Source organism: Ranitomeya imitator, chromosome 7 (assembly GCF_032444005.1).
Source record: "Ranitomeya imitator isolate aRanImi1 chromosome 7, aRanImi1.pri, whole genome shotgun sequence".
In the NCBI taxonomy this organism is placed as follows: Eukaryota; Metazoa; Chordata; class Amphibia; order Anura; family Dendrobatidae; genus Ranitomeya; species Ranitomeya imitator.
In genome coordinates, this window is record NC_091288.1 from 90,954,764 (window position 1) to 90,969,112 (window position 14,349).

The following is a 14,349-nucleotide window of genomic DNA, read 5'->3' on the forward strand; positions in this document are numbered from 1 at the left end:
CGGTGACCCCTGCCGTTTCCTTTGATGTCTGCTTACATGTGTTGCCTTCAGATCATGTAGGTGACATGATCCAGAGCAAGCAATCAGTAAACCGATCACCACTTCTTTCACCATAGCTAAATAGATGGAGATAAATGTGCTGAATACTTTAGCCCCTGGGCTCAAATAAGGCAGATAAATGTGGGGAATGGCATAAATTACCTTTGCTATACGGATACCATTAACCCACTGGTGTAATGTTCGGACATCGTCACAGCACAGATACTTGATATACTGAGACTTTTTCTGGATTTGTGGATGCTGTCAATAGGAAAATAAATAAAAAGGCAAATCAGTTAGCAGTAAGTGTAAAAATTAAAGTAAAATATATAATTACGGTACATGATAATTATATATGTATGATATATAAATATATCAGAATATATTAAAAAGTACACCCCCATGGTCTGCCAAAAAGCGGATTTGTGCGTGAAAAATCAGCTGTGTATTACGCATATTTTCTCATTCTAATCTAATACAATGAGTTAAAAAGAAAAACAAACAACATGAAAAGGCTAGTATAGATTAATGTCCAGATACTTCACATGGCAGCGGGTCAAACAGCTAACCCCTCTGCCTGTTCCATACACAGGACCCTCAGCTGGCCGGACGCTCCTGTGTTCTCTATGGCTACGTTCACATTTGCGCCGCTCCCGGCTGCGTCGGGCGCAGCCGCGGCGACGCACGCGCCATGCGCCCCTATATTTAACATGGGGGCGCATGGACATGCGTTGCATTTGTGTTTTGAGACGCATGCGTCGCTGCAGCGCATGCGTCAGGGAACGCTGCATGATGCAGTTTTTCCTGCGCCCAAAATCATGCAAAAAGCGACGCATGCGTCGCAAAACGCAGCGTTTGTGCATGCGTTCATATTTGCGTTGTGCGTTGCGTCGCCGATGCAGCGCCGCACAACGCAAATGTGAACGTAGCCTATGAGAGTGCAGCTGCCAGACATCTCTAGTAGAAGAGGACAAAAGGACTGGCAGTACACAGTGGTACATGCTGGATCCTATCTCCCCAGCCATCATCTACCGAGGTGACATCAAGTTGACTGCGCAGATCATTGTTGTAGCCAATCACCGAGCTCAGTATGTATGCCTAGGTAGACGGCACAAGTCATGGATTGGTGACAGTGGTGATGTGTGTCGTTAAAGTGATGCCACCTCTAGTGCCAGAACAATGAGGCCACAGCAGCTACAGGGAGTGGGTGCTGGGCAGAGGTAGGGCGAGTACCTTGGTCTGTTTGTTATTTCAGGTGTTTTAAAGCATCTGGGGGTCAACTTTCCTGAAAGTGGAAAACCCATGTAAAGGGATTGTCCCCTTCATAAAACATTAGTTTCTGGCTGGGATTTGTCAAAAAGAAAACCAAGATCAAAAATGCACTTTTACTCACCGTCCCCGGATCCAGTGCCGAGTGTCTGGTGCTTTTCCCAGTGTTCAGTATTGGCCGAGATGCTAACGTCACATTAACAGCAGTGATGAGCGAATGTAGCACGCTCCGGTGTCCTCCGAGTATTTGGAAGTGCTCGGAGATTTCATTTTCATTGCTGCAGCTGCATGATTTGCGACTGCTGGACAGGCTGAATACATGTGGGGGTTGCCTGGATGTTAGGGAATTCCCACATGTATTCAGGCTGTCCAGCAGCCACAAATCATGCAGCTGAGGCGACGAAAACTAAATCTCCGAGCACTAACAAATACTCAGAGACCACCTGAGCGTGCTCGGGGAAAACCCGAGTAACGAGTATACTCGCTCATCACTAATTAACAGCCAATTATTGAGCTTAGCCGCTCTTCATGTTAAGATGCAACGCCCCAGAGCACACGAGCTCACAGATTGGCTGCCGTACTGTCGACACAACATCAGCGCTATAGCCACTACCGGACCCCGGGAGCAGAGGCGGAGAACCAGGGATCGACACAGGGACAGTGAGGAAAGCACATTTTTCTTTTGTTTGAGTTTTTTTTTTTTTACAAACTGCAGCTGGACACGAATACGGTATTTTCTGAGTGGAGACAACTCTTTGGCCAAAATGGTTGTAATGCAGCATTGTCACCACTAAGTGTCAGTATAGCCACAGAACATGGAGCCACGAGACGACTCCTGGAAGATTACGCTGCAAATTCCACTTCCGATATGAAAAACTGAAGCCTCAGTGGCCAATAAAATTCCACAAGCTGCAAATAAAACAATCCCGTCGCTTCCGTAATAAACAACGTTGTTTATGCCAAGTAGATGAGAGGAATGTGTTACATAATCTCTTTTCAGTACATTCCAGCCCAAGGGGTAATTACAGAGCAGCGGTAATAAGACCTTACCTTTAATACCAGGCAGTAGTCTGTAGGAGCCTTGTACTTGCTCCGATACTCCTGACCATAGTAAACATTGACATGATCCAGCTGAAGGAAGCAGACGAGGTCTCGAGATGCCTAATAACAAGAAGGTACTGTTAGACCGGCAGCAAGGAATCATATTAGGCAATTAAAAAAACATCAATGTGTTTTCCAAGCAGATGATTTTAAGGAATGGTTTATAAAAGAAACTGGGATCAAATTATTTATTGAAAATAAGGAAATAAAAAAAATAAAAAAAAGTAAAATGCCTCCACCATGCTTTATTGTTTCATATTTACAATATGTCCCCAAGTATCGATCCTGACGTACCCCGGATGAAGGGGAGCGAGATTAGTTCACTTTTGTCGATGTATGTTGGGCTGATGTATGGCAGCAATCCTGGAGAATATATGATATTTCCAGAACAATACTTGGAAATGACGCCATTGATAAGAACTACATTGCTCTTTGGTTTTGGTTTTTCACTCCTAACTCGGCTGAATCACCATATAGTTACAGGATGGATAGAAAACGCTTAAAACACGGCCTTATCGCTGACCTCTCCTGATCAGGACCAAAAACTAGGCAACCAAGTAACCTGAATGTCAGTGATGAAGAAAAAGGTTTATGGGGTCTCTAGGGGGACCACAGGGTCACAACTGCCTAGTCTACAGATATAGCAAACTTCAACTGCACACTTATCCCACTACACGGCAATGAAATATGAAAAGTGCCCCTTCACAGTGAAAGGTCTATGACATGAAGACGCCATCCTAATAGTCATTATCCACCTTTTTAAGGCCCTTGCCATGTGACTTGCAATAGAAGGCTAAACCAGAATCCCCATTTGCAGACTGCTCCGAAGTTCGCGCCCCAGATTAGTGCCAAATAGACTGGGGAAATAAGACAAACCATTTCTCCTTTAGAGAACCTCTCAGCACAATTTTGTAATGTAAAGACATGGCTGTAATACTGACTACATTGATACCTTTGGGGGAAAAAAATCTGCTTTGATGCTTTTCTTTAATCAGCACTTGACATTTTCAGTGCACAGAGGTCGGACTATGATCTGGGTCTTCTCTCCCCTGTCTATGGTCCCCCGAACCTTCTGGTCTCTGAATGACAGGTCACTGCGGAGATTTCCTTCACAGACGGAGGGCTGGGAACCACAGATGGAGGGGAGAAGACCCCGTGCACAGTCCGGCCTCTGTGCACCAAAATCAAATTTGCAGAAAACTTCATATGCTAATTATAGAAGAACCACAAAGCAGATTTATTCACCAAAAGTATCAATGTGATCAGTATTACAGCTTTACACTACAAAACAATGCTGACAGCTTCTCTTTAAAAGATGGTCAGGCGAGGTAGACATATATGATTGCTACTTCCAGTAGGCGGCAGTAGAGACTCCGATCTCTTTTCCTGAAGAGGTCATTTACATATCTTATTTCCCAGGCAGCGGTTTCAGGTGATCTGTGTGCCTTCAAGCTTCTCCCTCCCTTCTCCATAGAACTTTATGTGCACCAACTGTCTCAGGAAGGAGAAAACCTGTAGTTACTGAAAATAGATCTAATCTGTGAGGAGATCATTTTGAGAATGTATGCTCAGCTCAGTCCAGGAGGAGACAGGAGTGGATTTCTCTAATAAGATATATTGCAAAGTTACGCTTTACCCCTTACACATGCCAATGTTATTAATGGCAAGTACAATTCGAGCTCTGTGCTTTGTGACGACAGTAAATTCTCACCTTTGCTTTCCCTTTTGGTACATAGTAAATGCCAGATGCTCGAAGCAGGAAATATCTCTTCTTCCAGGACTTTTTTCCATCATCCTTCAGCCACAGGACACCCTCTATTTCTGGGACAGTGACGGAGCTACCGCAGAAGCATTCCTGCAGACAGAAGACAGAATTAACCAAATCCAGAATATGTCTGTGTCTGGACTGTTCACACTGAGCTACACCCTCAGGCTGTGTGCACATGTTGCTGTTTTTTCACTTTTTTTTTGTGGTTTTTCCCGATAAAACGCTATAAAATCGCAAAAAAAAACGCATACAATAAGCATCCCATCATTTAGAATGAATTCTGCATGTTTTGTGCACATGATGCTTTTTTTTTTTCCGCGAAAAAAACGCAGCATGTTCATTAATTTTGCGGTTTTGTTGCGGATTTCCCACTACAAAATGCATTGGGAAATGTCCGGAAAAAAACGCACCAAAAACGCGGCAAAAACGCATGCAGATTTCTTGCGGATTTCTTGCAGAAAATTTCAGGTTTTTCTCAGGAATTTTCTGCGAGAAATCCTGAACGTGTGCACATAGCCTTACAGCTAAACTATTGTCAGTATAGAGAAGAGTGGGAGCAACACCTCCTGGGATGAAACCTCCTGGGATGAAACCTCCTGGGATGAAACCTCCTGGGATGACACCTCCTGGGATGACACCTCCTGGGATGACACCTCCTGGGATGACACCTCCTGGGATGAAACCTCCTGGGATGAAACCTCCTGGGATGACACCTCCTGGGATGAAACCTCCTGGGATGAAACCTCCTGGGATATCACCTCCTGGGATGACACCTCCTGGGATGAAACCTCCTGGGATGAAACCTCCTGGGATGAAACCTCCTGGGATGAAACCTCCTGGGATGACACCTCCTGGGATGACACCTCCTGGGATGACACCTCCTGGGATGAAACCTCCTGGGATGACACCTCCTGGGATGACACCTCCTGGGATGACACCTCCTGGGATGAAACCTCCTGGGATATCACCTCCTGGGATGACACCTCCTGGGATGACACCTCCTGGGATGACACCTCCTGGGATGACACCTCCTGGGATGAAACCTCCTGGGATGAAACCTCCTGGGATGACACCTCCTGGGATGACACCTCCTGGGATGACACCTCCTGGGATGACACCTCCTGGGATATCACAAAGCCAGACAAGTGTCCACCATGTGGTGCGGGGAAGGCGCTCTACGATTGCTGGATCAGATGCCACATTCACAGTCATGTGCTTTACAGCAGATAACAGGCCTCGAACCGCTGATAGTTTGTATTCTATAATTCTGTCTCAGCTTTATAGTCACACACAGGGAATTTATGAAGTTTATAGTGAATGTTCCCATTGCTGGATCTTACACAGCTGAAGGATTTAATCCTTTCCTCCCTGATAGGATTTAGGGGGAAACAAAACACCATTTGCCACCCTACCATGACAGCAGCACAAACCCTTTACAAACCAGAAGGTTTCATTGTAAAGACTGCTTTCACACCCCACTGAACAATTAAATGTCCAAGCCCCAAGTTAAGTCCTCCCTAGCTTTCCCCAGGTATGGCATTGTGTGCCGTGTTACCTGCAGTCCTGCAGAACACAACAGACCGCCCAGTCACGTCACACATATTTCGTTATAGCCCCTTCCCTTTGATATTATATTCCATAGCTGTAACACATTGCAGCTGTCTTTACTTTCTGCATTTTTCCTTAAGAGAAGTTAATAAAAGTCTGTTTGCCAGACGAAAAACAATTGGCTAGAGAGGATAAAATGCAACTGTGTGAAAAAGCACAGACACCGTCTCTCCCTTGCTATCCAGATGTGCCTTTGTGCATTTCAACAAAGAGAAGTAAAAAGGTGTCCATCATTACTGATCTGCTGTATAGTGTTGGAGATCTTGGACTTAGCGGGGTATTCCCATCACCAAGATCCTATCCCAATATGTCATAGATGTAATAATAATAATAATATCAGCAAATACCTCCAAATAGAAATAAAGTATAGTCCTTCTGATAACCTATGTTGCTTACCCCATATGCAGGGCATTGCAATAGCTTAGGTATCCACGGTTACGGCCACTAACAACGAACTGTCACTATTTGAGTGACCTGGATGGATGCCTGGATACCTGAGCTACTGCAATGCAGTACACATGGGGTAAGAGACATAGCGAATCAGAAGAACTATTATTATTATTACACCTACTAGATATTGAGATAGTGTTCTGGAGATGGCAATACCCTTTTAAGCTCCCCATATACATTCAAGTAATTTCAGCAGCACCAGGCGATATTGACTGGTTAGCAGACACTCCAAGCGACTGTTGGGGGAGATGTCGATTGGGCATGTCTGATTATCGATCACTTCAATCTCCCGGAGATCAACCACTGGTAGTGATCTGTGTTAGCGGCTTTCTCGTAGAAAACACAGGAGCACTCAGCTGAATGAGAAGATGACGGTCGTCAAACGATCACTTGGCCAACAGCCATCTAATGTGTTTGGGGGCCTCAAGCATCTCGTCGGTCCTCAGTTAAAAAAAAAAATACTTATTGAAAAACCTTTAACAGATAAAAGATCAATGTGTTATTTCAGACCCCCTACGTGGCGCCGCTTAAGGGTACAAAGAACGTATTTTGATATTTTACCCAACCAACACGTAGCAGGTTATGGGTTACACAGAGGAATGATGGTGGGCATATATACATCACATTTTATACAGCTGTAGAAAAAAAAGAAAATCATCCACAGAAGAAACAGATCACTATGGTAAATTATATACGGTATGTGCTTAGGAGGACAGAGAGGATGATACTGATGGTGGGACGAGCAGCACTTTTGACAATTGATATGTTACAAAGTATAGAACAGAGGGAAATATAATTTGATTGACAGGATGAAAACTTTTATGAATGGCCATGAAGGTGTTAGAATATTAGCACTCGCCTCTAATAAGACTTCCTTATTTCTGTCAGCCATCTCCGAAGTCTCTTTTCTTCCTAAAAGATAGTTCTGAAAGAAAGAAAGAAAAAAAGAATATGAGTCATGAGTCCTTCTGCATTTTGGATGAAGGATTAGGCAAAAATAAAAAGTTATTTATACAGCAACCCACACCTGCAATATGCCAAAATCAAGAACCAACGGTTACATATATGCACTGGAATTATTCTTTCTAAAGGGTGGCATAACAGCCAGATGGAATCCGGGAACAGGTTGGCCGGCTACCCACGGGGCAAAAGTCATCTGGCTACCCACAGGGGCACAAGTCGGCCGGCTACCCACAGGGGCACAAGTCAGCTGGCTACCCACAAGGGAACAAGTCGGCCGGCTACTCACAGAAGCAAAAGGAACTGGACTTTCCCCTCTCCAGTCCATCCTTAAAGGGAACCTGTCACCTCCAAAATCGAAGGTGAGCCCACCAGCATCAGGGGCTTATCTACAGCATTCTGTAATGCTGGAGATAAGCCCCTGATGTATCCTGAAAGGTAAGAAAAAGAGATTATATTATACTCACCCAGGGGTGGTCCCGCTGCGGTGGGCGTCGCGGTCCAGGGCCTCCCATCTTCTTAGGATGACGTTCTCTTCTTGTCTACGCGCTGCGGCTCCGGCGTACTTTATCTGCCCTGTTGAGGGCAGAGCAAAATACTGCAGTGTGCAGGTGCTGGGCCTCTCTGACCTTTCCCGGCACCTACGCACTGCAGGACTTTGCTCTGCCCTCAACAGGTCAGACAAACTACGCCTGCGCCGGAGCAGCAGCGTGAAGACAAGAAGAGGACGTCATCGTAAGAAGATGGGAGGCTCCGGACCGCGACGCCCATCAGACACGGACCGCAGCAGGACCACCCCTGGGTGAGTATAATCTAACCTCTTTTTCTCATCTTTCAGGATACATCGGGGGCTTATCTCCAGCATTCCAGAATGCTGTAGATAAGCCCCTGATGCCGGTAGGCTTAGCTCACCATCGATTTTGGGGGTGACAGGTTCCCTTTAATACAGCAGCCAGGGTCGTCTATCTGGCTAATTGGGACTCGGACGCCTCCGCTCTGTGCCAGTCATTACACTGGCTGCCCATACATCATAGGATCCAATTTAAACGGCTTGTTCTCATCCACAAAGCTCTTCCCAGTGTTATCCCCCTACATCTCCTCCCTCATTTCGGTTTTGTTCACCTAACAGATTGTTAAGCTCCGCAAGCGACTTTCGACTAACATCCGTACCTCCCACTCCCTGCTCAAGACTTCTCACGAGCTGCTCCAGTCCTCTGGAATATTCTGCCCCAAGAAATCAGGACTAACCACAACTTATACAGTTTTAGACAACACTTCAATTTCTATTCCTTAACTTTATTAAAAACTGGCCCCCAAATGACACATAAAACCAGAAGCGGCCACTATTTGGCTGGTTAGCCGGCACTCACTACACCCCCCGGGGCCTTTCTGAAACTCAACCTCTTGTTCATTCTATTCGCCTCCTAGCCCATCACACAGTCCTCGGATCATTCCTTCTCCTTAGCACTTCTCTTGATCTTTCTTTACGGCTTTGTATCTCATCTTATGCATTGTGACACTGAACCTTCATGATCTCTTTCTGAAATCTTACACCGGTTATTGTCAGCGAGTATAAAGCCTCCAGCATGTTCTCCTTTATACTTATCACACATTATCATAGCCTTAATGAATCTGCAGAGAAAAAGCTGCAAAATTGTGAATATTGTGCAGAACTGTATGGGCTACTGTAACTACAGCTGCATTTTACATTAGAATGTATATTATGGTCCTGATATACTGAAAACTAGCACATGTAATGTCGCATCAATCTTACTAAGATTTCCACCATATTTTCCATCCAGTCACTTCTGAAAGTATAATATTAATAATATTAGCAAATACTTCCAATTAGAAATTAGTATAGTTCTTCTGACTCGCTATGTCACTTACCCCATGTGCAGTGCATTGTAGTAGCTTAGGTATCCATGGTTACGACCACTCACATAATGACAGTTAGACAGTTATTAGTGGTCATAACCATGGATACCTAAGCTGTACATGGGATAAGCGACATAATGAATCAGAAGAACTATACTACATTTCTAAATGGAGGCATTTGCTAGTGTTATTAATATTACACCTAAGACATATTGGAATAAGATCTTGGAGATTTAAATACCTCCGACATACAATCTGCATGGGAATACACTCATTTCTTGCAAATGCAGACATCCATAGAAGATATAAAGGTGTCAATGGAAATACCTAGCTGCTGATATTAATGATTTGGTGGGGGAGTGTTGGGGTTTTGATTTTACTAACAAATTCCATTAAAATTGCAATAATTTGAATAGGCAATTAGGAGGACTTCTGTCAAATGAAACTTCTAGCTGTATTAGCAAATGGAGGCATTTTTATCTTTCTACATAATAGTCTTCATCACGGAGACAAGGAAGGGACGTAAGATTACAGTGTGCTCTGCACGCTACAAAAAATAGAGATGATGAATCATTTGTACAAAAAGAATGGTGCTTAAATAGAAAGAGAAGAATTGGAGCCATCTTTATATCTAATGATATGGAATAATCAAATGGAGCAGGCAGCTGGGCTGGAGTCACAACCGAGGCGCCTCCATTGTCCTGGCGCAGCTTTATTACATATGACGGCTCTTTCTGGCAGGCAGCTTCATTGTTCCTGGAAGCTAGAATCACACCGAGCCTTGGTGTCTCCTGGACATGTGCATTACCGGCGGAGTGAGCTGCATTGCTCCACACATTGCAGGTGTCAGGGTAACTGGAAAGTCCCAAAAGAAAGCGCTAATTCCTCATGCCAGAATGTGCGCGCGCCTCCATTTCTCCTGACAGTCATGGCACCTCAGCACTTGGGTGGTGAAGCCCCTCTGTGCTCGGTAGAGGAGGACTAGCCAGCTATTACACAGCCACAGGTATTCACTGCCCGTTATTCTATAGAGGCGGAGAAACAGCAATGTGCACAGATGCAAATAAAGAAACCTTCCAAGGATATTAATAGATCGAAGAGTAATGTGTTCAAAAGAGAAGAAAAAAATCGGAAAATGGGATCCTAGAATAAACTATCATTTACATAAAAAAAGTGGGGATTGTTCTCAATGAGCAGCTCAGCGGCACTAATTCTCCATCAGATACGTGGACCCTGACAGCGGATCCACGAGCTGCAGGTATCAGGCACTGGCTGTATCATCTCAGCCAGGTATGTGCGGAGACTAGCGGGACAGGCAGGTCCCCGCAGCTGCTCCCCGCCCGCTGTCAATGACTGACAGGTCCTACTTTATACAGCATGCAGGGAGAGACCGGCTATATTACTTTCCAGGCCCAAATCCATTTTCAATTAGATCATTAATTGAGACCTTAGAGGGAATCTGTCAGCAGGTTTTTGCTACCTCATCTGTGAGCATAATAAATGTAGGAAGAGAGACCCTGATTCGAGCAATGTGTCACTTATTTTACTGGGTTCAGCAGTTGTGACACAGAGTTCTTACCTGTAGCATGAAGCAGAGCTGAGAAACCTAACCCCGCCCCCACCCGACTCTGTATGTACGGTACATTGTCTATTGACAGTGAGCTGCTTATCGGAGGACAGGGCGCGGTCAGACAACTTGGCACAAGGCAGCAGTCAGGGCAATGATCGTCTCCTTTTGATAAAACCTTCATTCTAAGTAAACAACAGCACCCCGCCTAATACATCACATCACTGAAATCTGTGGTATACCCTCTATCTCCTGCTGTCTTCAGATTACATAGAAAAAAGCTGCTGACAGATTCCCTTCAAAGTGGTTATCCACTACTTTGATATTGATGACCTACTCAAAAAATAGGTCTTTAATATCAGATCAGTAGGAGGTGTGACACTTGGCACCCGTCAATCAGTAAGAGGTGTGACACTTGGCACCCGTCAATCATCAGTAAGAGGTGTGACACTTGGCACCCGTCAATCATCAGTAGGAGTTGTGACACTTGGCACCCGTCAATCATCAGTAGGAGTTGTGACACTTGGCACCCGTCAATCATCAGTAGGAGGTGTGACACTTGGCACCCGTCAATCATCAGTAAGAGGTGTGACACTTGGCACCCGTCAATCATCCGTAGGAGGTGTGACACTTGGCACCCATCAATCATCAGTAGGTGTGACACTTTGCACCCGTCAATCATCAGTAGGAGGTGTGACACTTGGCACCCATCAATCATCAGTAGGAGGTGTGACACTTGGCACCCGTCAATCATCAGTAAGAGGTGTGACACTTGGCACCCGTCAATCATCAGTAGGAGGTGTGACACTTTGCACCCGTCAATCATCAGTAGGAGGTGTGACACTTGGCACCCGTCAATCATCAGTAGGAGGTGTGACACTTGGCACCCGTCAATCATCAGTAGGAGGTGTGACACTTGGCACCCGTCAATCATCAGTAGGAGGTGTGACACTTGGCACCCGTCAATCATCAGTAGGAGGTGTGACACTTGGCACCCATCAATCATCAGTAGGTGTGACACTTTGCACCCGTCAATCATCAGTAGGAGGTGTGACACTTGGCACCCGTCAATCATCAGTAGGAGGTGTGACACTTGACACCCGTCAATCATCAGTAGGAGGTGTGACACTTGGCACCCGTCAATCACCTGTATTCATCATATATGGCAGCTGGATCTGATGTAAACAGTTAATGGAGCGGAGCAGCACAGCACCATACACAGTGTAGGCTTGAAGCCAAGAACTGCACATCAGCTCCTATTCAACTGCATAGGAGATGAGGTGCAGTTCTCTACTATACCTTTTATTCTTAAGGCATCTATGGGGCCTTTACTAACAAAACATTTAGCACGTTTAGGTGATTGAGCTCGGTCTGAGCAGTGAACAACCCCTTTAATTACAGGTACACTTAAAACAACAGTTTTCTATTCCATGTATACAACTAATCTATTGTATGCAATGTTAGCTATTCTACAACTAACAATTACTTGGTGACCAAATTTCCAAAGTTAATTTCCACAATTGTTACTATCCCCACACTCCCAATCTCCTGCGTCATCACAAGACCACCATAACACAATGTGTCAATTCCTCTGCAGCAGGGTTACCCGACCTGTGGCTCCCAGGTTCCAGCCGTGTGGCTCCCAGGCCCCCCCTCCGTGTGGCTCCCAGCCGTGTGGCTCCCAGGCCCCTCCTCCGTGTGGCTCCCAGCCATGTGGCTCCCAGGCCCCCCCCTCCGTGTGGCTCCCAGGCCCCTCCTCCGTGTGGCTCCCAGCCATGTGGCTCCCAGGTCCCCCCTCCGTGTGGCTCCCAGCCATGTGGCTCCCAGGCCACCCCTCCGTGTGGCTTCCAGGCTCCCAGGCCCCCCCTCTGTGTGGCTCCTAGGCTCCCCTCCTTGTGGCTCCTAGGCCCCCCTCCGTGTGGCTCCCAAGCCCCTCCTCCGTGTGGCTTCCAGGCTCCCAGCCGTGTGGCTCCCAGGCCCCCCTCCGTGTGGCTCCCAGCCATGTGGCTCCCAGGCCCCCCAGGCCCCTGATTCCACTGTGTGTTAGTGTCAGAGCAGACAGCAACCAGCTGGACAAAAAGGATGAGGAATAGCGGTGAAGTGGTTATGGCTGGCTCCTGATGTAGTGGTGCACTCAGCACAGTGAGGAGTCACAAGCAGCAGTCTCACTATAGAGCAGAGAGGGGCACAGGGCAGGTCTAGTGCTGCCTCCATAGCCTGCCAGCTACTGTTACCAGCCCATGCGGGCACAGACTGCCGTCAGCAGCAGGATGATGGTTCTATCCATAACATCTAATGCTGCTGACTAGCGACAAGCTGGTGCTGGACCCCGGTGGGGCGAGAACCTGATGAGTCTGTTATGTACTTTGCACACTTTGGGGATGACGTTACTAAAAGTGGAAATCCCTTTAAGAATAGCAGAACTAAGAATTCGTGATCTGACGGGGACACTATTATCTTTCTGTCACTTCTGTGTGAGAAATTCTATAATAAATATGTGCATCGGACGCAGGGATGAGATTGATGTAGGGCAGTATCCGCGAGGCAGAATTCAGACGTCCATGTATTACAGTCCGAGGACAGACTGCAGAGCACGGACTGGCCACGGGGCCCCTGACCCAACTTGACAACTTCATATCTGCCCCATACCTCCCAACTGTCCCGGATCCATTGGGGCTGTCCTGAATTTGGGGAGCAGTCTCGTTGGAAGTAGGGGGCCATGTCCCGACTTTAGCTGTATCTGCTTTCTCAGTAAATGGATACCGCTGCATATAACGAAGGCGCAGGGAACCATCAGATCCTCCTCCACCATTCCTGGAGATCCTGCCAGGACCCTGTGGTGCTTTGAGCCCAATATGAGAAAGTTGCAATGTTTTGTTGTTGCCACGTGACTCTCTCACACGACCTATAGATGCTGGCGGGATATTCACTCTGTGCATAGACTGAAGAGTGGAGGAAAGGTGCAATAGCCAAGCAGTGGGAACGAGGGGCAGGACACGTGCAGGGTGTGTGTATGTGCTGAAGCAGCAGAGCTGTGTGTACACTGTGGGGACATCATACTGAATGGAGGGCACTGTGGGGGCCATGATTACTGTGTGCGAATACACACGGGCTTCACTAGTACCAATACTTCTGTGTGGGCACATGTAAAGAGTTTAAGGGTGAGGTTACTGACTCTGCGTAAAATAAATCTTGCCACGCCAGTGTGTGTCCCTGTTTCTATCTTTCACAGTTGGGCGGTATGTACGGTATATCCCTATGAGGCTGTCAAATTCAGGAGACCCACGGTCACCCCATGCATCACAGACCGTGCTCAGACTGTAAAACACGGATGGCTAAAATTGGAAGATAGTCCTCATTCCGACATTCATATATCATGGTCTGAAACCGCCATGTAAGGACTGACTGCGAGTCTCCTATCTTAACCTAACAGGCTTATATAAGCCTATGGGGCTGATGAATTTGGCTCAGGAATCCAGCGGTCTGTCCGAAAAATCACGGTGGGACTGTGATGTCTTAATTTAGCCTTACATTTATTTTGGCCCATGTACTATAAAATGTTAGCCTTTGTGCTGGGCAAAAATCACAGAAGGCAGTACTCCGGTCACATTTACAGGCCAGACCAATGCAAGGAAATAGACGGTTCCTGCACCCATCCACTATGTGGACAATCAGGGGGAGCTGCACACAGAACATGTCAAGCGCTAAA

General features: G+C 46.3%; 1 protein-coding gene across 3 annotated transcripts in view; it reads right to left on the minus strand.

Annotated features, from left to right (window-relative positions):
* RAPH1 (Ras association (RalGDS/AF-6) and pleckstrin homology domains 1) overlaps positions 1 to 14,349 on the minus strand; it is a 191,589-nt gene that overhangs the window by 10,353 nt on the left and 166,887 nt on the right. For all 3 annotated transcript variants that reach the window (XM_069733659.1, XM_069733660.1, XM_069733661.1), the window contains 4 exons: positions 7,095 to 7,160; positions 4,121 to 4,264; positions 2,359 to 2,469; positions 202 to 300 (listed from right to left, as the gene is read on the minus strand). In XM_069733659.1, the coding sequence (XP_069589760.1) occupies positions 202 to 300; positions 2,359 to 2,469; positions 4,121 to 4,264; positions 7,095 to 7,160 (420 nt within the window). The remainder of the gene's footprint in view (positions 1 to 201; positions 301 to 2,358; positions 2,470 to 4,120; positions 4,265 to 7,094; positions 7,161 to 14,349) is intronic.